Source organism: Podarcis muralis, chromosome 16 (genome assembly GCF_964188315.1).
Source record: "Podarcis muralis chromosome 16, rPodMur119.hap1.1, whole genome shotgun sequence".
Lineage (NCBI taxonomy): Eukaryota > Metazoa > Chordata > Lepidosauria > Squamata > Lacertidae > Podarcis > Podarcis muralis.
Genome location: NC_135670.1, coordinates 11,450,052 through 11,473,948, shown reverse-complemented (window position 1 = coordinate 11,473,948; position 23,897 = coordinate 11,450,052). Strand labels below are relative to the sequence as shown.

Sequence of the window (23,897 nt, the reverse complement as noted above, 5' to 3'; positions counted from 1 at the left end):
GGGATTGAAATTGTGAGCTTCTCTACACCAGCCATCTGTTCTTCCACTGAGCTACACAGATGTAGGATATCTGCCTTATAAAAAGGTAAAGGGACCCCTGACCATTAGGTCCAGTCGTGACCGACTCTGGGGTTGCGGCGCTCATCTCGCTTTATTGGCCGAGGGAGCCGGCGTTTGTCCGCAGACAGCTTCTGGGTCATGTGGCCAGCATGACAAAGCCGGTTCTGGCAAACCAGAGCAGCACACGGAAACGCCGTTTACCTTCCCACCAGAGCGGTACCTATTTATCTACTTGCAGTTTGCCGTGCTTTCGAACTGCTAGGTTGGCAGGAGCAGAGACCGAGCAACGGGAGCTCACTCCCGTCGCGGGGATTCGAACCGCTGACCTTCTGATCGGCAAGTCCTAGGCTCTGTAGTTTAACCCACAGCACCACCCGCGTCCCCTTATACCAGGTCATAAATTTGGCACTCTAGTCAAGCACTCTCTCCTCCAGGGTAGCAGTTATCCAAGGTCTCTCTTGCAGATGCCCTCCAACCAGTGTTCAAAATTAGCTAGGTACCAGGCGTGTTTTGCAAATTACATGGGCCCCATCACGACCACATGGAGATCCCTGGACGCCAGGTTGGTGACTGACATCTCCATCTGGCTGCCGCTTCAGCTTTCTTAAGCAGGTAAGCAGAAGGGCTTATTTACTGCATTTATATCCTACCTTTTTCTCCAAAGAGTGCATGGTTCATCCCATTCCTCAGTTAATCCCTACAAGGACCCTGTGAGGTAGGTCAAGATAATGTGACTGGCCCAAGGTCACCCATAGAGCTTCATGACTGAGTGGGGATTTGAACCCCGATTTCCCAGGTCCTAGTCCAACACTCTAACCACTACACCACCCTGGCTACCTAGGGTTTCAACTCATCAATTCACCTTGTTTGCTTCATTGATGAGCTGGATCTTCATGGAATCCTGGCTGAGCTGCAACGACTCAAGGAGCGCTCTGTAGGGTGAACTCCCAGCTTCCACGTTCCTCTGGCGCCTAGGGAGAGGAAACCATGGTTACTGGAGGCAAATGATCAGGGCCACCTTTTACTACCTCCCCCTCCCATTTTAGGAAGCTTGTTTGTTTCTGTACTCGTAGCCACAAGAGGAAACTTCACGGCACAGGGAAAGGACCGCAGCCCTTCCTCAGGGAACAGGAATCCTGTTGAGGAAATGAGTGCCAGCCCTTTTTCCTCAGCCAGGACAAACATTTAAACTTTTTTCTTTAAAAAAATGTTTCTAAGCTGCTTTTATTAATATTGTTTTAATGCTGCTATTTTTCACTCTGGGCTCCTTTGGAGCAATACAATGAAGAAATAAATAACAAGAACATCAGACAAGCACTGCTCATCAAGTCCAGCATCCTGTTTCCACACTGGTCAGCCAGATACCCCAGTGGGAAGCCTGTTGACGACAACAGTAAATGATTTCCAGGAACTGCTGTTCAGAGGCACACTCTGGCCGGTGGGGAGAGTCAGAATTAAGGCTACCAGTGGCTGGCTGATGCTTTTATTGTAAGACAATAAGAGCCTCCTGGATCAGGCCGGAGGCCTACCTGGTCCTGTATCCTGTTCTTATACCTCGGGTTAAATATGCTTCAGGTTGAGCGTTTTCGTGTTGCACTCCGCGGTGACCCGGAAGTAATGGAACGTGTTACTTCCGGGTTTCGCCGCTTGCGCAGACGCTCAAAATGATGTCACGCACATGCATGGAAGCGGCGAATTGCGACCCGCGCACGCACTGGTTGCGTCCGCTTCAGGATGCGAACGGGGCTCCGGAACGGATCCCATTCGCATCCAGAGGTACCACTGTACTGGTCAAACAGTAAGGGAAGACCACAAGCAGTAAGGGAAGACCACAAGCAGGACCTGAGTTCAACAGCAACACTCTCCCCACTGGAGAGTCCTCCTCTGACAGCAGAGATAAGACGCCCAACTTACTTGCAAAAAGAGCTCTGGTCACATGTCTTGAAGTTGCTTCTGTCCACAGCAGTGACAACAGCCAGGGAAAGAGCTAACCAAGCAAGAGCTGCCATCTCGAGTCTATTGGGAAGGAAGACATTTCTCCATGCAACACATTGTTAACTTGCAGACTCCCCACCACCAGTTGTACTTGAGGGCTGCTGGCTCACAGAGACAGAAAGTGTGTTTTGATGTAAATGGCCCCGGATTTATCTCCAGGCAGAGGTAGGGCAGACTCCCTGCCTGAAACCCTGGAGTGCTGCTGCCAGTAAGTGCAGACAATACTGAGCTAGATGGACCAGGGTCTCACTCAAGGTGCCTGCTCCAGGCCAGCTAGCATTAACCACCAAGGTTCATCCTACAACTACCTGGATTGTGCTCAAAAGGGATGTTTAAGGCCCAGGTGCCATCTGGAATTCCTACACCAGCCTAACCCAAGCAGCACAGACACAGAATGCCTTTTCAAAGCTAAGATCCCACTGACACAGGCTGCTCAATTGCTTCAATGAAAAAGGGAAACGAGAATGGGAATGGTCTACAGAAGATAGATAGAATAATGGAGTCACAGAATTGTAGAGTTGGAAGGGACCATGAGGGTCCCATGGACTGCAAGAAGATCAAACACATCCATTCTTAAGGAAATCAGCCCTGAGTGCTCACTGGAAGGACAGATCGTGAAGCTGAGGCTCCAGTACTTTGGCCACCTCATGAGAAGAGAAGACTCCCTGGAGAAGACCCTGATGCTGGGAAAGATGGAGGGCACAAGGAGAAGGGGGCGACAGAGGACGAGATGGCTGGATAGTGTTTTCGAGGTTACCAGCATGAGTTTGACCAAACTGCGGGAAGTAGTGGAGGACAGAGGTGCCTGGCGTGCTCTGGTCCAGGGGGTCACGAAGAGTCGGACACGACTAAACGACTAAACAACAACAAATGAGGGTCATCAAGTACAACCCCAGCAATGCAGGAATCTTTTGCCCAATGTGTGGCTCAAACCCTTGGCTCTGACATTAAGAGAATCATACTCTAGCATTAAACAACATCCTTTGGTGGGGGGTAATCAGGACTGCTGAGACCATCTGCATGCAAAGCGGATGCTCTACCACGGAACTACAGCCCTTCCCCACAGTGTTTAAAAAACACAGGTCCTGTGCAAGCTCTCAACTGAAAGATGGCTTCTGGATTGCCTTATCTCATCTGTAGTGTAGTAATGACGAAAAGAAAGATCACCAGATAGGAACACAGAAAACCGCTTTACACCAAAGCAGACCATTGCTCCATCTAGCTCACTGCTGTCTACACTGGCATCGTTTCTCCAGGGTCTCAGACAACAGGCTTTGCCAGCCTGACCTAGATGTACTGGGGATCGAAGCTAGGATCTGTAGAGCACTAAACATGTGCCTGATCTACGCAACATGATTTTTTTTTTGATGCAGGAGATTTATAAATCACATATTTTTTTACAAACCTCTTTACATGGTGTACAACTAAAACTATAGATAAACAACAGCTGAAATCTACTAACCAATTAGAAATGCACAAAACCATTATGATTAAAACGCAGAATGAAAGAGTAAAATGTAGGTAACCAAATTATATGTCTGGGCAGGCATGCAAAAATGCACTCACACACAAATCAGCATTGGCAGAACATCAACAAGGGGTTCTGGCTCCTAATTATTTAACAACAGCAACAAGAAAAAGCTTTTCTCTCTCTCAAAATTAGGCAGTTAGAATTCCACATATGCAGCTCATTCAAGGGGATTTGTACTTGTACACGTACATTATCCCCATTTCTGGCTCATGAGGTGCATCCTCCTCTTCTCCAGCCACTATACCTGTCTCTGAATGGTGGAGCTTGGGGCCTTAGTAAAAACACCAGAGTGGGATTCCGCCTAAACGGCCCTTGCTCACATCCACAACACGCTGAAAGCCCTGCCTCAGCATTATGTTCTACCTTGATCACTGGCGTCCTGCAATGGGGTGCTTCTCGTGGCCCCCCATGCCCCTGGGTTTCGGTGACCCCTGCTCTGTGAAACTTCCTGCCAGTGAAGGATTGGCAGGAATCATCTCCGCCTCCTTTCATGTATCTCCAAAAAACTGTTATTCAGACAGGCCTTTGCAATGTGGATTTCTTTTTGCCAATGAATATCTACTGATATTCTTACTGATGTTTTTATGTCTCTTAATGTAACTTTGTACACTGTATACCAACCTGCTATATATTTTTTTGAAAATGCAGTCTATAAACACTTTAATAAATAAATTGATATGTTAATACATATGAAGAACAGCATTTCTATACCACTTGAGCAATCAAGGCTTCCCCAAAGAATTCTGGAAACTGTGTTTTGTGAAGGATGTAGAGGATCATAGGTCTTGAAGGTTCTCCCAACAATTCTCAGCACCCTTAACAAACTACAGTTCCCAGGATTCTTGAGCGGTAAACAGGGAGTCATGATTATTAAAAGGGCATGAGAGTGCTTTCAATGTATAGAGTAGATGCGACTGTAAAATCTGCCAACACCTGTTCTCAAAGAACAGACTCATTCATAGCAGGAATGCCAAGATGTGATCCAGCCATCTGCTGTGTATTCAGTGATCAGGAAGCAGCTTCTAGAGACAAAACTATGGGCACAGGGAGAGTGCAAAGGGCAAACAGAGCTCTCCACTGCTGGTGTGAAGGTCAGTGCCTATTTCCACACATGCTGCATGTGAGTGATCAAAGGCTCAAATGCAGGAGCCATGTGCTAATAGCAGGATCAGCACACTGGGCTGGCCAAGACCTCACATGCAAAAGCATGAAGTTCTGAAGAAAGTTTCAGTAAAAAGATAAAAAGAAAAACTGCCCCTTTATTTTTTGGTTCCTCGTCTTTTTCAAAACATAGTTTCTTGAGGCAGGGATCTGTCCTTTTTGGTGGTTCACATTATTTTGAAAAGTATTTTGAAGCACAGAACAAGAACAAAACTAAGGGAAATCATCACAACCATGCCATGGTTCACTCACAAGAACTACAATTGGGATAGCTATTAGGGAACATAGGAAACCATATTATATAGAATCAGACTATTGGTCTGCCTAGCTCAGCTGACTGGCAACAGCTCTCCAGGGTTTTAGGCAGGGGTCTCTTCCAGCTCTGTCTAAAGATTTTGCGGACTGAACCTGGGACCTTCTGCATGCAAAGCAGATGTTCTACCACTGAGCTGTGAACACAGCACAGGTACATAGGAAGCTGCTTTGTACTGAGTTGGCACAACGGTCCACCTAGCCCAGCGTTCTTGACACTGACTGCCAGTGGCATCTCCAATCAGATGCTCTACAGCACAGACCCATGGCTATGCAAAAATGTGCAGATCAGTGTTCACAACTGCGCAGAGCACAGTCCACAGTACAAATCATTTTCATAGTTTTCTGTAAATCTCAGCAGAAGAAAGTTTCTAGTCCTCAAGAACATACAAAATAAAAGTAACTGAAAATGAAATGGTCAACAAGCAAAAAGGGTCAGTGCTGTGCTTCTTAATAACTGGTACAGAGCACGGCAGGCTAGCCAATGGGCTACAAAGGACAGCTGGATCAAGTGAAAGGCCCATCTAGTCCAAGATCCTGTTCTCACAGTCAAACCAGATCCCCAGAGGAATCTTGCAAACTAAGTTTGAAATCAAAGCCCAGCCTTGGTTTTGCTTAGGTGGTTTTGGACTAGTGTCCCCTGAACTCGGTCTGCCAGAATGGAAATATTGGATTATCTGCTTCATAATAAAAAGTAACTGTGGAGATGAATGAGAGAAAGGTCGTACCCACACCATACATTGGGAGGCCTAGCTACACCGCAAAATATCCAGAAAAGTGCAGTTGGTGAAGGGCGCTGGGAACTGTAGATCCCTGACAGGGTAAATTAGCTCCCAGGATTCTTTGCACTGAGTGTTTTAAATGCATGGTGTGCGCACAGCACAGGTAGACAGGCGTGTAGGCAGGTGGCTGCATTGTAAGGGGTCTGCAAGCCTTAGAAGGGGCTTATGGGGGGTGGAGAAATGGAAAAGGGTCCTGCAAGGGATTCGGGGACCATGGGCTGGCTGGGTGAGCAGGGGCTGGCGATGCGGGGCAAGGAGCAGCACGCGCACCTGTGGGGCGCCCTGAGGGAAGAAGGTCAATTCCAGAAGCGACGTGGAAGCACAATGGGGGCGGGGAGACCATGTGGGGCTGGAGGGCGGGAATAAGGCGGCTGTGGGAAGGGAGCGGGGGCTGAAGGGGAGCCCCGGAAGTTGAAGGGTCATTCAGGAGGAATGAAGAGTTGGTGGTCTTCGGTGGGGAGGGAGGGAAGCCATTCTGAAAACAGCCCTCCCCCCACGCCCTACCCCGCAGAGCCGCCACCCCACAAGTGAGCCTCGTTCTCACCTCCCTACTGCTGCCGCCGCCGCCATCTTGGATCCCGCTTCACTCCCCCCTCCCGCCGAGGGTTATCTGCCCCACCCCGTCCCCACCGAGGCTTCTGATTGGATCCGGCGGCATGAGCCCGCCCCTTCGCTTCTCGAATCGGCCGGCCGGCCGCTCCGCCGCGGGTCCCTCCCACTCGCTGTCGCATTATTCATGAGCGGGCTTTCCCGGCGCGTGCGTACACCGGAGGCCGCTAAGGCACGGCGGCAAAGGCACGTTTCCCGGGAGCGGGGGATGGGGGCAGGCAGTGCTCGGACGCCTGGGTCCCATTCTGGGAAATCATGATGACACGAAGCTTCGGTGCCTGGATCCTATTGTGAGATAGGAAACTCGAACGCCTGGGTCCCGTCCTGGGGGAAATGAACGTCAGGGATCCGATTCTGAGAAAGGAGTCTTGGACTGGTCCTGGCCCCTTTCTGAAATCTTAGAAAGTGAGCAGTAGGATGTGTGTTCATCTAGCCAAAAACGAGAAGCCAGCTGTCCCCCACCGCAATGCCCCAAACTCTGTTCATTTGGGGCTGTATATATCCTCTTTTATTCCAACACACATCTCCCTTCGAATGATTTAGTCCAGGGGTCTGCAACCTTTAAGACAAAAAGAGCCACTTGGACCCGTTTCCGAAAGAAAAAAAAAACTGGGAGCCACAAAACCATTGTGACATTTAAAACAAATATATCTTGGGAGCCGCGATCTGACAGCGGGCAGCGCCCGCCACAGTGGGGAGTGTCAGGGCGCACAATGCGCCTCCTCCCCTCGCTAGTATCCGCCCCGGAGCTGCGGCAAAGGTGTAAAAGAGCCACATGCGGTTCCGGAGCCGCGGGTTGCAGACCCCTGATTTAGTCAAATAAAATTTTTAAAAGCTAAAGACCTACCCCTTTAACAGTCGTGGCTTCTCCAACCCCAAACCCTGGAAACTGCAGTTTATCCTTAGGAGCTACAATTCCCAACACCCTTAAATTACAGTTCCCATTATTATTCAAGGGAAGCCATGCGGCTTAAATGTACAGTGTGGATATGGCACCAGTCATCAGTTAACAGGATCAGGTAGCTGGCGATGGCGAGAGGGCCATAGCTCAACAGCAGAGCACCTGCTTCGCATGCAGAAGGTCCCAATAATTCAGTCATTAGTGTCTCCATGTAGGGCTAAGAATTTACCCCGAATTAAACCCTACAGAGCTGCTGCCAATAAGTTTGACATGGTAAAAGCCGCACTGAATTCTAAGCTATCAAGAAAGGCAGTGTGGTGTAGTGGTTAGAGTTGAGGTGACCTTGTGGCCTTCCAGGTGCTCTGGAACTGCAACTTCCCTGTTGCCTGTGCTGCCTGGGGCTGATGAGAGCTAAAGCCCAATGACACCTGGAGGGCAACACATCCCTGGGTAAGAATGTCTTAAGAAGGTAAGACACACCCGCTAGATCAGGCCATTGACCCATCTAGTCCAGCATCCTGTTCTCTCAGTGGCCAACCAGAAGCCTGTGGAGAACCTGAAAGCAGGACATGAGCACAACAGCACTCTGTCCTCCTGCGAGGGATCTGATCAGTCAGTGTGAACAGGAGGCTGGACTTCGATGAGACAATGGCCTGATGCAGCAGGGTTCTTATATGTTTGTTTGTATGTATGTATGTATGTATGTATGTATGTATATCTACTGGGACGCAGGTGGCACTGTGGGTTAAACCAGAGCCTAGGACTTGCTGATCAGAAGGTCGGTGGTTCGAATCCCTGCGACGGGGTGAGCTCCCATTGCTCGGTCCCTGCTCCTGCCAGCCTAGCAGTTCGAAAGCACGTCAAAGTGCAAGTAGATAAATAGGTACCGCTCCGGCGGGAAGGTAAACGGCGTTTCCGTGTGCTGCTCTGGTTCGCCAGAAGCGGCTTAGTCATGCTGGCCACATGACCCGGAAGCTGTACGCCGGCTCCCTCGGCCAGTAAAGCGAGATGAGCGCCGCAACCCCAGAGTCGGCCACGACTGGACCTAATGGTCACGGGTCCCTTTACCTTTATGCATATCTACTACATATTTTGGACAGTTCTTTGTTGTTATGGACTGGCTGGACACAAAGGAATGGCGGGAGAAACCAGATGGAGAAGCACCAAGGGGAGAAGGATCAGAACTTGGCGAATGGGGAGTGGTGGTGGGATAACAATGAGTAGTAGCCCAAAGGAGAAGACTGGGAAGAGGAGGTGTCAGAAGCCGAAGAGGTAACAGGGCCTAGTGAGCTGGAGAGTCTGTGTCAGAGAGAAGTCTGGAATCAGAGGCAGAAGCTGAAGCAGGAGGGTGGGAGGAGAGAGGTCAAGGGTGTCTCCCACTCCTGCTGCGACAAGCTCTCCTCCCTGCCTCCCAGAACCAGAAGAGACATGAAAAGGGTGGAGAAAGGATTGGTGACGCATAGTCGCCATCGCCAATTGCTTGGGGAAAACCCTGGAGAGGAGGGGACGTAGGCAGCTGTGGGGAGGCGGGGACCTTTAGTCTCAGCAGCTGCTTCATGGAGGCAACATCTACTGGAGATGAGTTGCTCATTAGGCCTGACACTCCTGTGCAGATTGTGTTTTTGCTAATAAAGAGTTAACTCCAACTTGCAGAGTGTGATTTACTGCTGGCTCGCTCTGCATTTTGAACACCTCTTAAAATACCATAACCAAATTTTGCACAATGCTTCCCGAGATCAAGGAACAAGTTTTTCTCTGTGTTTGGACAGGTTTTTTAAATCAAGATGGCAGACTGAACCTTTTGAAACAGCACTGATTCTAACCGCAGATCACAAAATTGCACTGATCTTCTTTGGCTTCCTAAACCCCTGAGCAAACCCAGGTGGAAGGCCGCTGGTGTTCTTTCGTTGGCTGGAATTTGTCATTTAATTATGATGATGATTTTTTACAAATGACAAAGAATTTGCAGGAACACTCTTTCTGGATAAAAGTGCCAGTGCTGTGTGAGCTGCTCTTTGTATGCCAAGCCAGCTGCAGAGTCATATAAGCTCCTTTTCCTTTTTTAAAAAAGAAATTGAAATTTGCTCAACCACATTGTTGCAACTGCTTATTTCGCCATCCAGATGGAAATTCTCTTAGCCCTCTGTCTCTAACTGAAAAAGCAAAGGGACAGAAGTTCCTTCTTCACTTTTTTTATTATTTAGAAAACGGTTTAACCCATCACCTCCCACAAAAACCACCCAACTGGGCTGTGATGATGCAAAAGCAGAAAGGCCAGCAACCCTCCAGCCCTGCTGAAAATGACTGACAGCAAGAACCCCGTGCTACACATGACCTCTTTGTAGCACTTGAATCGTCCCTGAAAAGGAAAGTAGTAATTGCCCAGACGGCATTTAGGCACAAAGAGGTCAAGCAGGACTCTTGTCACACACAAGCGGAGCTCTGGTACCAATAGGGGGACATCTCTCTTTGGACTGGCTATATAGATCGGTGCTCAAGTATGCATGGATAAGTTTAGGCAAGTTCTGGCATTATGGTCAGTTGTTCCCACACAACAGCATCAGAAACCTTCTGGAGAAGAGCCCTCTGTTTTGTAAGATAAGCTGGCCACATCTGTTTATGCAAAGTGTTGTATCCAAGTGCTACTCAGAGAAGGCCCACTGAAATCAAAGCTTCAATGAATAGGACTTAGCTGGCTACAACCCCATGTGGCAAACCCCCATCACAGGAATTGTAGTAGGGGGCAATCAATGGCCAGCTCAGAGCCACTCTAAGAAGCAGCCCAACAGGCAAAAGGCTTCACCTGCCCAAATCCTTACTTTAGTGAAGCAGTCTGGGGAAAACACTCTCACGTCAAGCAAGGCAGTACTGACTGGGCCCTGCTCGTGTTGAAGCATTTGCATTTTGGGCCCACAGAAGAGCTCTGCATAACCCAGAAACATGAGTCTTCCAAGTTATGCAGAGCTCTTCAGAAGGGCAACATTTCACCAGCTCTGTGTAACTAGAAATATTTGCACATTCTTATACCCACTCACCAACCAAGCAGCCCAGTAAGTGATTATTACTTAATCTATTTGTCCTTTATTACAGGGAAATGGGTTTGGGTTTTTTTGCGGGGAGGGGTGGTTTGTACCAGAATTTATTCACCAAATTTTCCTTCCTTGTCCCCTCCCCATTCTTGTGCATTTAGGAATGTGTACCTGCTCAGCGATTGTAACCTCCGTGGGAATCTTAACAGATTTCCAGATCATAGCAAGACATTGAGAAACCAGCCATATAGGACCATAGGAAGTGAGCTAACAGATCTGGAAAAACAAGATAGAGAAATGCAAAAGTTTCAGGCATTCGGCCCTCAGGCTACCTGGATATGGCCATGTCAACTGACACTGACAGCCATATCACATGGCACACAGCAGAGTACACAAGACTGTGTCCATACTGGTACCATCTGGCTTTAACCGAGGCCTCTGACCCTCTCAAGTGCCAGGTCATCCTGGCAACTTCTCTACTTGCTGCATGTTGTGTTTTTGAAGCAACATCTCATGGCTTACAACTGCATTTTCAGCTCACACTTCGTAGGTCCTTCTGCAAACTAAGCTGCCAACACCAGCTGGGGTGGCATTGCATTGAAGCTGAGGATAGAGATGAGGCCTGGGAAAGAAGGACCTTCTGTTCCTTCTTTCTCATGACAACCCCCAACTGCTGCACACCTGGACAAGTCATATGACAGTTTCCCCTTTGCTTACAATCAAAAGCAGAGTTTTAAAAAGGCAGAAAGGCAGGATGTTCCCTCCCCTGACAGTGGCAGGCGGGCTGACCAATCCCACAGGGCAAAAGCACCAAAAGGGGCGCTAGATCTGGAAGCGCCCCGAGAGCAACCCCAGCCGGTCAATGTTTTTATGCAGGACGCTGTGCAGAACGCAAAGGTATTTGCCAATGTCGGTGTCTCTGCTGAAGTCCCGGAAGAAGAGTCCTGTGCCAGCGTTGAAGGTGAACTTCTGCGGCAGCGGGCTGTTGTCGCGCATGTAGTCCCAGACGCTGAGGAGCAAGAGGTGGACCTCAAAGGGCGCCAGCTGGTCAAAAATCTCATGCATGTTGCTGAGCACGGGCGGGAGGAGGTGGCCCTCGCCCATGCAGGCCACCAGGGCGCAGGAGGCCTGCAGGTGCCAGGGGGAGCTGGTGGTGTCGTTCTCCCGCGAAGCCTCCCAGTGCGCCATCAGAGTCGCCAGGAGGCCGCGGAGAAGCACCGAGCAGTAACAGAGGGCCGGCCTCCCCGCCGCCACCAGGCTAAGCAGCTGGAAGAGCAGGGGGTTGTCGCGGAAAGCCCTCCCGATCTGGATATCCCGCTCCACTGTGTTGCGGGTGTGCTCCTCCGGAGGCCACGCCAACTCGCTGTTGGTGATGTCAGGGCAGACGGTCTCCACCAGCACCACCGCCACCGTCTTCGCCGCCTCGGGGCTGACGGCAGCGTGCTGGGAGGGCTCCGGGCTGCAGCGCTCAGCTCCGCAGCACCGCAGCAGCAACCCCAGGAAGGTCTGGACGTTGTGGGAGACCTCCTCCGGCTCTCGTTGGTAGGGGGCGTGGGGCGGCTTCAGGCCCCTCCCAATCACGCCGGCATGGAAGACAGACCACACACTCCCCGAGAAGTTCACCGCGGCCATAAATCGCCGGTTGATATCCAGCAGGGAGACCTTGGTGCCTTCCAGGGCGGCAGGGTCGTTCCCGACTGCAGGAGGCTCGGGCAGCCCACCAAAGAGCTCGGCGTTCCCTGGGTGCAGGGCCCCCTCCACCAGGTACTGAAGTATGGCCTTGCCAGCGGTGGGCGAAGCCCCGCTGAGGCAGCAGAGGAGGCGGCTTCCGTAGCTGATGCCCGTGGGGCACTTGCAGCGCAGCACTAGGAAGAAGTGGTGGACGGCCGAGCGGATGAGGAAAAGGAGGTGAGCCGGCCGGATGGCCTTTGGCATGGGGCAGACGGAGAGCAGCAAGGCCGCCACCTGGGCCACCTCTGGGTTGCAGTGCAGCAGGAGCTGCCCGAAGTCATAGAGGTGCGCCGCGACAGCCTCACCCAGCTGGTGGCCCATGGAGGCGGGGCCCTCACTCTCCCTCTGCATGATCAAGGCCAGGTTCTGGAAGAGCTGAGCCATGTGCTGCTCCGAGAGGCCGCCAGCGTGGATCTGGCACACGCACTTCTTCACGGTGGCCGGCAGCAGGTCGCTCATGCAAGAGCTGAGCACGGCGTAGAGCTGAGTGGCCAGGCTGAGCTCCTCCTGGCTCTTGGCCAGCGTCAGCAAAAAGAAGAGGGCCTCGCTGGCGCAGCTGGGGGTGCAGTAGACGGAGAGGAGGACCAGCAGCTGGTGCTGCCAGAGGAACCTCTTCCTCTCCAGCCGCAGCGTCTCCACGCACAGCTCCCGCACGTGGCCCTTCAGCTCGTCCAGGAAAGGCACCGGCCGCGGAGGGGCCTCCGCCAAGCTGGCCGAGCCCCGGTTGTACACCAGTTTCTGGAGGTTGAGCAGCAGCAGCTGGATGACACGGTCGCAAGCCTCCCGCACGCTGTCGTGGACGGCCAGGCCTGGGGTGGTGATGACAGAAGCCGGCATGGCTGTGTTGATGAGGAACTGCAGGGTGCGGTAAGCTCCTCCCGATGTCTGGCAGATGAGGTGCACCACGATGCTGACCATGTTCTCCAGGTCCTCCCGAGGGAGCGAGGCGAAGTGCTGGTGCAGCTGGTTGAGCACGCCTGGCTTGAGGGAGTCCACCAGCTCGGCCGAGATGGTGCCCAGCAGAGTGGGAGACATGACGGCCAGCTGGAGCAAGAAGGGCACAGTGGCCTTCTGCTGCTGGTCCCGCGTGGGGCCCAGGCTCCCATGGAACATCCTTAGCAGCTCCTGCCTGATGCTCTCGGAGTGGCGGGAGGCCAAGTGGCCCAGGATGCCCACCACCGAGGCGATCTTGGGCACCCTCTTGTCTGCCGCTGTGGCGCTAGGGAAGAGGAGGAGGTCGGCCGAGGCCGTGCCGTGCATGCAGAAGTCCTTCAGCCCGCAGGAGAGCACGCGGTTGATGATTGTGTTGGGGAAGGACGAGCCGATGTGGGCCACCACCCAGTCGAAGTGCGGAGAGTGCTGGACCGAGGTGTCCAGCAGGGCGTCCACGCAAGCGTCCGGGCAGGTGCTGATCATGGAGGAGAGGCACTGCGTGTAGATCTCCATCAGCGTCCGAGTCGCCTTGCAGGACATCCACAGCTGCAGCAGCTCGTTGAGGCTGCTGGCGTGGGGCACGCCATGCCGGCCAGCATACTTGCTGCTCAGCTGTCCCATCAGGTCGATGGACCAGGCCGAGACCAAGCCTGCCCACGCCTTGGGGTTCATGCGGACGAACTCGGACAGCACGGCCTGGATCTCTTGCACCACGTCGTCCAGGTTGGGACCCTGGGAGCGGATGGAGCCCAGCCCACCCTCGCTGCTCTCCAGGTCCAGCAAGTAGGTGCACACGTACTCATCAAAGACACCCCGGAGGTGGTCCAGGACGGCGCTGCGAGCAGGTGGCAGACTGCGCAGCAGCAGGATGGCGCATCGGGCATGCTCCTTCAGGGTGAGTTTGTTGCCGTGCAAAGGGTCTACACCACTAAGGAAGGCCTTGATTTCCTGGGCCAGCTCTTGCGAACTGCAGGAGGCAAAGGAAAAAGAAGGAAACATAGCATCATTCCTGGGTCAATGTTCCTAAACAAGACTGTTTTAAAGTGGTATGATACTGCTTTAAATGTGTAGTACAGGTGGGGCCTTAATTTGCTTGCAAGGGCTTACTCCAGGCATAGGCAAACTCAGTCCTCCAGATGTTTTGAGAGTACAATTCCCATCATCCCTGACCACTGGTCCTGTTCGCTAGGGATCATGGGAGTTGTAATCCCAAAACATCTGGAGGGCTGAGTTTGCCTATGCCTGCTTTACTCTATTACCATCTCACAACAGAAACTAGGTTTATCGCCATGTGTTCCCACAGAGGCATTTCTCTCTTTTCAATTCCCCCCCCCTATCCAGCTTGAAAAAGTGTTCTGTTTAATTCATAAGCTCACAGTCCACTTTATAAACGATGGCTGGTGTTAATGATTTTTAAAATTTGCTTTAAAATGTGATTTGCTAAATATTTGAACTTATGCATGTGTCTTTTCACAAGAAAAACATGACCAGGGTAGGGGAAAGTTGTCCAGTGGTGAGAGCTTCCTTTCAAAAATTATTCTGTAATTATTAGCCCTGAGTCTGATCCAGCATGTTAACATAGGAAGCTCCCTTATACCAAGTCAGATCCTTTCTCCATCTAGCTCAGTATTGGTTACACTGACTGGCAGTAGCTCCAGGGCTTCAGGCAGTTCTTCCCAGCCCTGCCTGGAGATGCTACTGGGTACAGAACCTAGTACTTTCTGAGCTCAAAGCAGATGCTTTGCCTCCAGTCCTATTTCCCATCCCAAGGCACCCTATCTGTCACTTCTGAATTTCCCAACAAGCCTTATAGATTTGCAGAGTTGGAAGGGACCCCACGGGTCATCTAGTCCAACCCCCGTTGCTGTGCACAATAGTAGCCGCAACTTCACCCAAAATGCACATAAATGGTACATATGCTTTCCCTGTGTTAACCCTCCCTGCTACCACTTCTCTTCGGATTTTAGACTGCATGCTCTTTGAGGCAGGGACCTCTGTAAAATGTCACAAGCGTAATTATTCCTTTCCAGAGCCACCAGAGCAAGTGACCATCAACACACCCTCTGTACAAAGATGAAGGGACTGGGTGGTGCCAGCGTAAAGGGGGTGTCCTAGTCCCTTACAGGTGGCAGGGAGGAGAGAGAAGAGGTAAGAGAATCAGTACCTGAGCGATGGAGAAGCAGCTGCTGGTTTGGGGCTGGGGGTGGACCCCGGATGCCCTGCCACCCCTGGGGGATCGCACAGAGCAGACATACCGCCCAGGGGGAGAAAAGCTGCAGAAGAACCAGTCCCTTTGTCCCCCCTACTTCCCTTCTGCGCCTGCGCGCGGTTGAGTGGCGTTGAGGGAAGCATACAAACAGCACACAGAAAGGGCCCCCTTGGAAAATAGTTCCGTGCAGGCCTGCCGTCCCTTCAGATTAGCGTTCCACTTTCCGTTATAAAGCTTGGCACCCATGGAAGGCAAGCGCCGTGTCACTCTGCTTTGGCCGGAGGAGCGTTCCTCAATTGCCTTGACTTGCCAATTGCCAGTCAGAATGGTTTTTTGCTTCTTTTACAGGGCAGTTGCCAAAACTGAGGTGTATGTGTCACCTGTTAAAAAAAGAAGAAAAATTGTGGCACCTTAAAAGCCCAACAGGTTTTTTTTAATTACATGATCTGTTTTTAGTATTATCATTAATCATCATCATCACCATCATGAAAGTGCATGACACATTCTCACCCTCCACCCCCCCACCCCCCCGGTTTATACCAGTCCTTTCAGATTTCTGTACAAATACAAGGGAAAACAAAAGACAGTAATCAATTAACCAGGAAGGGAAAGAAGCAGGCGGCAGAGTAACAAAACAGATCCCTGACCTCAAGGGCCTCAAACGGGGAAACAAATGGGGTAGGAATATACATTTCGTTGACTTACACTATTTAAAAATAATTCTGAAAATCAAAAGGTGTGGGGGCAACTTTACACACAGGCTTTGGGCCTGTAATTTGAAAGGTGTCATTATGACTTCTTTTGGACCAGGGGTAGTCAACCTTGTTATACCTACCGCCCACTAATGCATCTTTTTCGATGGTAAAATTTCCTTGCCGCCCACCAGTGCTCAATGGAAGGAGGGTTCAGCTTGTGCCATAGAACCCCCTACTGCCCACCTAGAATCCTGAAACGCCTACTAGTGGGTGGTAGGGACCCTGTTTTAGACGGACCAGTGGAATACAACATATGAACATAAGAAAAGTCCTGCTGGATCAAAGGTCCATCTAGTCCAACATCCTGTTCTCATGTCTAAAGGAGATGCCCATCAGAAACTGCATTCAAAATCACCGTGCAGCCACGGATTTGTTTGGGGGTCCTGGGCCAGTGTCTCTTGAACTCGGTCTGTCAAATGGAGATATTGGATTACCTGTCTCATAATAAAAAATAATTGCAGAGATGGATCACATCCACACTATACATTTAGAGTACACGGCTCTCCCCAAAGAATTGGGGGTGGCCAGAGGTTGGACTAGATGACCAACTGAATTGCAAGGAGCGGAACTAGATGACTGTCAGGGTCCCTTCCAACTGTACAATTATGTGATTCTAAGAATACAGGGAAGTGCAGTTGGTTAAGGGCGCTGGGAATTGTAGATCCCTGACAGGGTAAATTAGCTCCCAGGATTCTTTGCACTGGGTGTTTTAAATGCATGGTTTGCGCACAGCACAGGTAGACAGACGTGCAGGCAGGTGGCTGCATTGTAAGGGGTCTGCAAGCCTTAGAAGGGGCTTGTGGGGGGTGCAGAAATGGAAAGGGGTCCTGCAAGGGATTCGGGGACCATGGGCTGGCTGGGTGAGCAGGGGCTGGCGATGCGGGGCAAGGAGCAGCACGCGCACCTGTGGGGCGCCCTGAGGGAAGGAGGTCACTTCCAGAAGCGACGTGGAAGCACAATGGGGGCGGGGAGACCATGTGGGGCTGGAGGGCGGGAATAAGGCGACGGTGGGAAGGGAGCGGGGGCTGAAGGGGAGCCCCGGAAGTTGAAGGGTCATTCAGGAGGAATGAAGAGTTGGTGGTCTTCGGTGGGGAGGGAGGGAAGCCATTCTGAAAACAGCCCTCCCCCCACAGCCGCCACCCCACAAGTGAGCCCGGCTCTCACCTCTCCGCGGCTACCGCCGCCATCTTGGATCCCGCTTGACTCCCCCGTCTCGCAGAGCGCTATCACCACCGAGGCTTCTGATTGGATCCCGCGGCATGAGCCCGCCCCTTCGCTTCTCAAATCGCCCGGCCGGCCGCTCCGCCGCGGGTCCCTCCCACTCGCTGTTGCATTATTCATTACCTTGTTAACCTTTCAGGTGCCGCAAGACCCCTTTGGAGTTGTTTTTTTATTTGACACACAGTACAAGTTCACGGGACGCGGGTGGCGCTGTGGGTAAAAGCCTCATCGAAAGGTCGGCGGTTCGAATCCCTGCGGCGGGGTGCGCTCCCATTGCTCGGTCCCAGCGCCTGCCAACCTAGCAGTTCGAAAGCACCCCCGGGTGCAAGCAGATAAATAGGGACCGCTTACTAGCGGGACGGTAAACGGCGTTTCCGTGTGCGGCTCTGGCTCGCCAGATGCAGCTTGTCACGCTGGCCACGTGACCCGGAAGTGTCTCTGGACAGCGCTGGCTCCCGGCCTCTTGAGTGAGATGGGCGCACAACCCTAGAGTCTGTCAAGACTGGCCCGTACGGGCAGGGGTACCTTTACAAGTTCACAGGGACTTACTCCCGTGATTTGAGGGGGTTCCATTCTATTGATATGTCAACTAAGCGCCAGCACTTGGGCTGGTGGCAATCAATTCACATAAGCAGCTCCCAACTTGGTAAACAGTTGCTACACTCCCTCCTTTTCTAAACTAAAGTAACGGTAAAGGGACCCCTGACCATTAGGCCCAGTCGTGGCCGACTCTGGGGTTGCGGTGCTCATCTCGCTTTACTGGCCGAGGGAGCCGGCGTCCAGCTTCCGGGTCATGTGGACAGCATGACTAATCCGCTTCTGGTGAATGAGAGCAGCGCACGGAAACGCCGTTTCCCTTCCCGCCGGAGCAGTACCTATTTATCTACTTGCACTTTGACATGCTTTCAAACTGCCAGGTGGGCAGGAGCAGGGACTGAGCAACAGGAGCTCACCCTGTCGCAGGGATTCGAACCGCCGACCTTCTGATCAGCAAGTCCTAGGCTCTGTGGTTTAATCCACAGCACCACCCGCGTCCATTTTTCTAAACTACTGTATAGTAAATTATAGATTTCAGATTTCCTTTATTTTTGATCCAGAGACCTCCTTCCAATAACCCATAAACATGTTGTTCCCCACCACCTATAATCACACAAAGAGCAAGGAAGAAATTAGAAGCCAGGACACAGAACTGGTTTTCTGCTATTTTATTGGGACAATATTTCAACCTTGGAACATCTGCCAAAAATTGTACCCCAAAATTAGGCTCGGGGGGAAAGCCTTCTATATTGGTGCCAAACGAAGACTGCTTTCCAGCATTTCCAGTTATTGCACAGGAGGGTGTGAGATCTTTGCGCAGAAAATGTCCCTCCTCAGCTGTAGTCTCCCAAAATGCTTTAGCCTCAATAAGCCCCATAGCTGGGGGGGGGGGGATGATAGAAGTGTGCACAGTATCCATGGTATGCATTTCACCAACTCACTTTTGTTTTGACACCCCACCCAACATCAACATGCAATCCTCAGAGAGAGAAAAATGTTCCTCACCCTTACTTTTAGTTTAGGGATGGGGACTTTGGGCCCCTCTAGAAGTTGTTGGACATCAACTCACATCAGCCCCCATCTAGATGGCCAAAGGCCAGGGGATGATGGGAGCTGTAGTTCAGCAATATCTGGAGAGCCAAAGGAACTAGACAGTTGCAGCCTGTCTAGCAAACCTCTCAAGACTATGTGTGTTTTTAACGGAAATCTAGCCACATCAAAGTCCATGGGGTTAAAGAGCTTCCAAGCCCAATCCATATGACTTTCCTGGTTCTGCAGCCATGGATGGCCTTTGCTGCTAACCCCAGAGTTCTGCCAGCAGGCAACGAAAGAGAGTGAAGAGACTGAGCTTTAAGACTGCAAAGGAAGATCTGAGCTCCCTGGTTCTGCTGCAGGCTCCACTTCTGCCACTTCTGCCATCTCTACATCTGGGCCAGCTCTTTCCCCCCCATTCTTCTTCTTCTTCTGCCGCTTGCCACTCTGGGCATTTTTATTTGGACCTGGAGAAAGGTCAACTGCAATACGGAGAGAGAAAAGGAACTTTAAAAACAGTAGCTCAGTGGTACAGCAACTGCCATGAAAGCAATTTAAAAATGGGATAAAACACGAACCCCAGTTTCTAAAAGCTGTAATTTCTAAAAACAATAAAACTATCCATAAACAGACAATCAATTTTCATACATGACTGTAACACCTATCAAGGGAAGCGTCCTTGAACAAAACATGTCTTCAATGGGTACCCAAAAAACATGACATCAAGCACCCCCCTGATTTCAGCCAATCATTTGTATCCAGAGGGCTGGAACTGCAACACGAAAAGCTAAGTACACCTGTGAGAACAAGGTACTCCTTTGAGCAGTCCCTCATTTGAGCAGCAAAATTGCCTGCTCTCTGCATCAACAAAGGTAGGAGTGGAGGAACTGTGGCCTTCTAGTTGTTACCGGACTGCCACTCCAATCACCCACGACTGTTGGCCATACTTGTTGGGGCTGATGGGGATTGGAGCCCCATTCCTATTTTGCACCTCTGTCGGTGCCTTTCATATGTAATCCCAGGTTGGCTGGGACATGTGTCAAGGACTGGGGTGCAAAGTCTGTGGCACTCTGGATGTCGCTAGTCTCCAACTCCCATCAGCCCTGATGTTTTGGGCCATGATATCTAGAACTGATGGGAGTTGGGGGGCAATGAGATCCCTGTTAAAAGGAGGCTTCATATAATCATAACTAATCAGGCTGTAGCAGAGAACCAATTTTACACATCCCACAAAACCAAATACTATCTAAAGCTCTTCTTTGATAGCACCACTTCAGAGTGTAAGTGGGGCTCCCATCTGCCTTACCCTCACCCCTTGGAAACAAAACATAATAATTCCTGCATGCAGAAAACCAACACGCCCAGAAAGTGGACTCAGCTAAATCTTTTTCTACTGTACAGGGACAGGGTCATTCAAATATGCAAGCACCCCTTCCAGAACCTAAAGTGGCAAAATCCAAGAAAAGTCCCACCCATTACATCTGCTGAATGCATAAAATAGTTCATGGCCCCTAAGCGTTTCAGTATTTAAAAAAACAGTGGTACCTCGGGTTAAGTACTTAATTCGTTCCGGAGGTCTGTTCTTAACCTGAAGACCATTTAGCTAATGGGGCCTCCTGCTGCCACTGCGCCGCCGGAGCAAAATTTATGTTCTCAACCTGAAGCAAAGTTCTTAACCCAAGGTACTATTTCTGGGTTAGTGGAGTCTGTAACCTGAAGCGTATGTAACCTGAAGCGTATGTAACCTGTGGTACCACTGTACTGATTTAAGGCTTCCCTGCTTAAGGGACAAGGGTAGGAGGTGGGGGACAATTGAAGGACTGGCCCTAAAAAATGCTTACCCTGCATTTCTGTCTTCTCCTTTGTGGAATGGCGGATTTGCTTCAGCAGTTTCCTTTTCTTTTTCCCAGAGAGGGTAATGTTCGCTCGGGAGCTAGAACTGGAGAGGGAAATGGCAGGGAGGTGGTGATGCGCAAAGAGGAGAAGTTTGGGTTTTTAAACCACGCATTGCTGGATTGCAATGTGCTTTAAAATGCACGGCACAGATGTGACCCCCAGCCAAATCCACTCTTCTTGCAAGTATGACAGAAAAAAGCCAAGCAACCCAGCTCACACTCTCCCCACTTCTCTAGATTCTAGTCCCCATGCCCATCTCAAGGCTGGGAGCAGGACTGGGCACTGCCTTCCTCCAAATTATCCTAATGACCACACTCTGATTTCTTCATTGGTTTCTCAGTGGGTTAACTCTCCCAGAGCTTCCAAGGCAAAGCATAACTCACCAGCGTTTCTTTAGGTGATGAATGGTGATGAGCCCCTCATCCACCACAGCACCTACAATCCGGTGCTTCTTCCTCTTCTGCTTGCTAAGGACGCGGCGCCTTTTGAAAAGGTTTTTCTGTAGCTCCTAAAATAGAGAGAAGTCACTTTGACACACACAAGTCACCATCTCAACAACATCCCAGTAGCCACTTGGCCTCCATGAATTTGCCTGATCTTTAGTTGGCGGTCCAATCTCAGGTTATGCTGTTTCTGTTTTGTACTGTTTTTAATGTACAGTGGTACCTCAGGTTACATACGCTTCAGGTTACAGACTCCGCTAACTCAGAAATAGTGCTTCAGGTTAGGAACTTTGCTTCAGGATGAGAACAGAAATCGTGCTCCGGCGGTGCAGCAGCAGCAGGAGGCCCCATTAACTAAAGTGGTGCTTCAGGTTGAGAACAGTTTCAGGTTAAGAATGGACCTCCGGAACGAATTAAGTACCGTATTTTTCGCTCTATAACACGCACCCGACCATAACATGCACGTAGTTTTTAGAGGAGGAAAATCCATAGGCATGCCACCCGTAGGCATTCCCTCCATAACACGCACAGACATTTCCCATTACTTTCTAGGAGGAAAAAAGTGAGTGTTATGGTGCAAAAAATACGGTACTTAACCCGAGGTACCACTGTATTTAGTCCTATAAGCAGGGTGTTTTTTTCTTACCAGAGAAGCATTCAAGAACAGGACATCCACACCAACCTATGACCACAATTCAATGTTGGATCCACACAGGGCAGCAGAACAAAAGGGGAGGATAATAATAATAATAATAATAATAATAATAATAATAATAATAATATATTATTTATACCCTGCCCATCTGGCTGGGTTTCCCCAGCCACCCTGGGTGGCTTCCAACAAAACACTAAAATACAATAACCTATTAAATGCAGTATAATAGATTATACTACAATACTTGAGACTGACGGTTGAGGGTATTTTTAAAAGCTCAGCTTCAACCATCATCCTTACAAGTAAAAAGCTAGCACACAAGGAAGAAGGATGGCCTTCAGTTTATCTTCCCTGTGCATTAGTTTTCAAAAGGCAGGAAATCTGAAACTAGGCATGCTTTCAAAAAAGACATCACCCACCAAATGCAGCTCAGTCTACCACCTCACGACTCTTCCCATTTCATATGCTGCTTTTTTAAAGGGAGGGCCTGGAAGACCAGGGTTCAAACCCCTACTCTGCCATGAAACTCACTGGGGCCAGTCAGTCTCTCAGCCTAATCTACCTCACAGGGTGGTTGTGAGGAAGGGAATCACGTATAGCACCTTAAGCTCCTTAATATTAATTTTTTTTACTCCAAGGAGCTGCATTTGGTGTGTGATGTCTTTTTTGAAAGCATTATTAATTTTTAAAAAATTATTAATTATTAAGAAATATTAATTTTTTTTACATGGGATGCAAATGTGATAGGGGAGCCTGTGGCCCTCCAAGCCCCTGCTGAACTTGAACTCCCACAATCGCCAATCGCTAGCCATACTAGCTGGTGCTGACGGGAGGTGGCGTCCAACAACATGGGAGAGGCCGCGGGCTCTGCCTCCCTCCTATAGACTAATGCTAGACATTATTAGCCCCATTGGGAAAAACATCAAAAAAATAAGAGCCAGGAAACGGAACAAAACAAAAGCCCGGAACAAGATGCGGGAGGGGGAGAGAAAAGATCAATTACCGTCCGGGGCCGGTTGATTTTTCCAGTGGCTCCCATGCTTCACCCACGTGACGCCCTCCCTCGCCTACTTCCTTATACTGCCCTGTGTAGTTTAACTTCCGGGTAGGATAGCGAGAACCTCCGCTAGAAGGACCGCCCCCTCATTAAGGCCACACCCCTGATTCGTTGAAACAGCCAATCAGGGAGGAGTTGTGCATCGGCTCCTCACTATTTCCCCCTCCTACTGTACTTCTTCTTTTTAAAAAATGACCACTTGGTGGCGCCCGAGAGCTCCAGGCTGAAATATAAATTGAGGAGGCGGAGGATCCCTCTTTCTTTTCTGCAAGGGAGGTGAGTAGCAAAGATGGAGGGAGGGAGGCTGCCTGGGTTTAGTTGGCCTACAGAGGCTGGGGGTCAAATGGGATCCGCAGGGGCATTTGGGTCGGGTTTGTGCAGGTGGCCTGATCCTCTTTCCTATTTGCTAGGCTGGGGGAGCCTATATAGGGCAGGTGCAGGGGAGCCACGTGGCGGTTCTGGAGGCCTGTGCGCCTTTACGCGCCTCCATGTTGTCCATCCTCGCTTCCCCCGCGCTGCCTCTCGTGTCTCCCGCTTGCTCCTCGGCTCGTCCTGCGCGCCATAGCAGGGATCATAAGCCCCGCCGAAATTCAGCCATCGAGCCTTCCTGTCTCCTCCTCCTCCTGGGTAAACAAGCACCGGGGAAAGTTGTTTAATGAGCAGGTCGGGGGTCCGCCGGTGGATCTTTATATACGTGTATATATAGTTTTTTTTTTAGTTTTCCATTTAGTGATATACAATCATAACATTATTATCCACTTTATCTTTCTGGCTCTTCAGAGCCGGTCGACTTCCTTTCCTCCCGCCTCATGGCTTTCAAAGTCAACCTTTTATATCCTTTTATACATTTCCCAGTTCTAATTTCACTCATTACGAAAAGACATTCAAGTTTTACTTAAAATAAAAAGGGAGAAGGGTTCTCATTACAAGTCTTAAGTCAACCCTGCTAGTGATGTTAATTGCTTACAATAATCTTTCAAAACAAAAAAAATTCCTTCCAGTAGCACCTTAAAGACCAACTAAGTTAGTTCTTGGTATGAGCTTTCGT

General features: G+C 50.4%; 3 protein-coding genes across 5 annotated transcripts in view; all 3 read right to left on the bottom strand.

Annotated features, from left to right (window-relative positions):
* Positions 1 to 6,536, bottom strand: part of GANAB (glucosidase II alpha subunit) — a 33,350-nt gene extending 26,814 nt beyond the window's left edge. For both annotated transcript variants that reach the window (XM_028709383.2, XM_028709384.2), the window contains exons 1-3: positions 6,386 to 6,536; positions 1,975 to 2,076; positions 923 to 1,031 (exon numbers count right to left, since the gene is read on the bottom strand). In XM_028709383.2, the coding sequence (XP_028565216.1) occupies positions 923 to 1,031; positions 1,975 to 2,076; positions 6,386 to 6,411 (237 nt within the window). In that variant the 5' untranslated portion in view covers positions 6,412 to 6,536. The remainder of the gene's footprint in view (positions 1 to 922; positions 1,032 to 1,974; positions 2,077 to 6,385) is intronic.
* Positions 6,537 to 9,527: 2,991 nt separating this feature from the next.
* Positions 9,528 to 17,315, bottom strand: INTS5 (integrator complex subunit 5). 2 transcript variants are annotated; one of them, XM_028710003.2, is made up of 3 exons: positions 17,173 to 17,315; positions 15,209 to 15,633; positions 9,528 to 14,011 (listed from the first exon to the last, which is right to left on the bottom strand). In XM_028710003.2, exons 2-3 carry the CDS (start codon positions 15,394 to 15,396, stop codon positions 11,203 to 11,205), a joined length of 2,997 nt encoding a protein of 998 aa, XP_028565836.2. In that variant the 5' UTR covers positions 15,397 to 15,633; positions 17,173 to 17,315; the 3' UTR covers positions 9,528 to 11,202. The 2 variants fall into 2 exon arrangements, with proteins under 2 accessions (XP_028565836.2, XP_077776140.1); XM_077920014.1 differs by lacking the exon at positions 17,173 to 17,315 and adding an exon at positions 16,089 to 16,565.
* Positions 17,316 to 18,419: 1,104 nt separating this feature from the next.
* C16H11orf98 (chromosome 16 C11orf98 homolog) lies at positions 18,420 to 22,897 on the bottom strand. Its single transcript, XM_028710836.2, has 4 exons — positions 22,796 to 22,897; positions 21,078 to 21,202; positions 20,640 to 20,737; positions 18,420 to 19,280 (listed from the first exon to the last, which is right to left on the bottom strand). The coding sequence occupies exons 1-4, from the start codon at positions 22,829 to 22,831 to the stop codon at positions 19,117 to 19,119; spliced, it is 423 nt and encodes a 140-aa protein (XP_028566669.2). The 5' UTR covers positions 22,832 to 22,897; the 3' UTR covers positions 18,420 to 19,116.
* Positions 22,898 to 23,897: the final 1,000 nt, after the last annotated feature.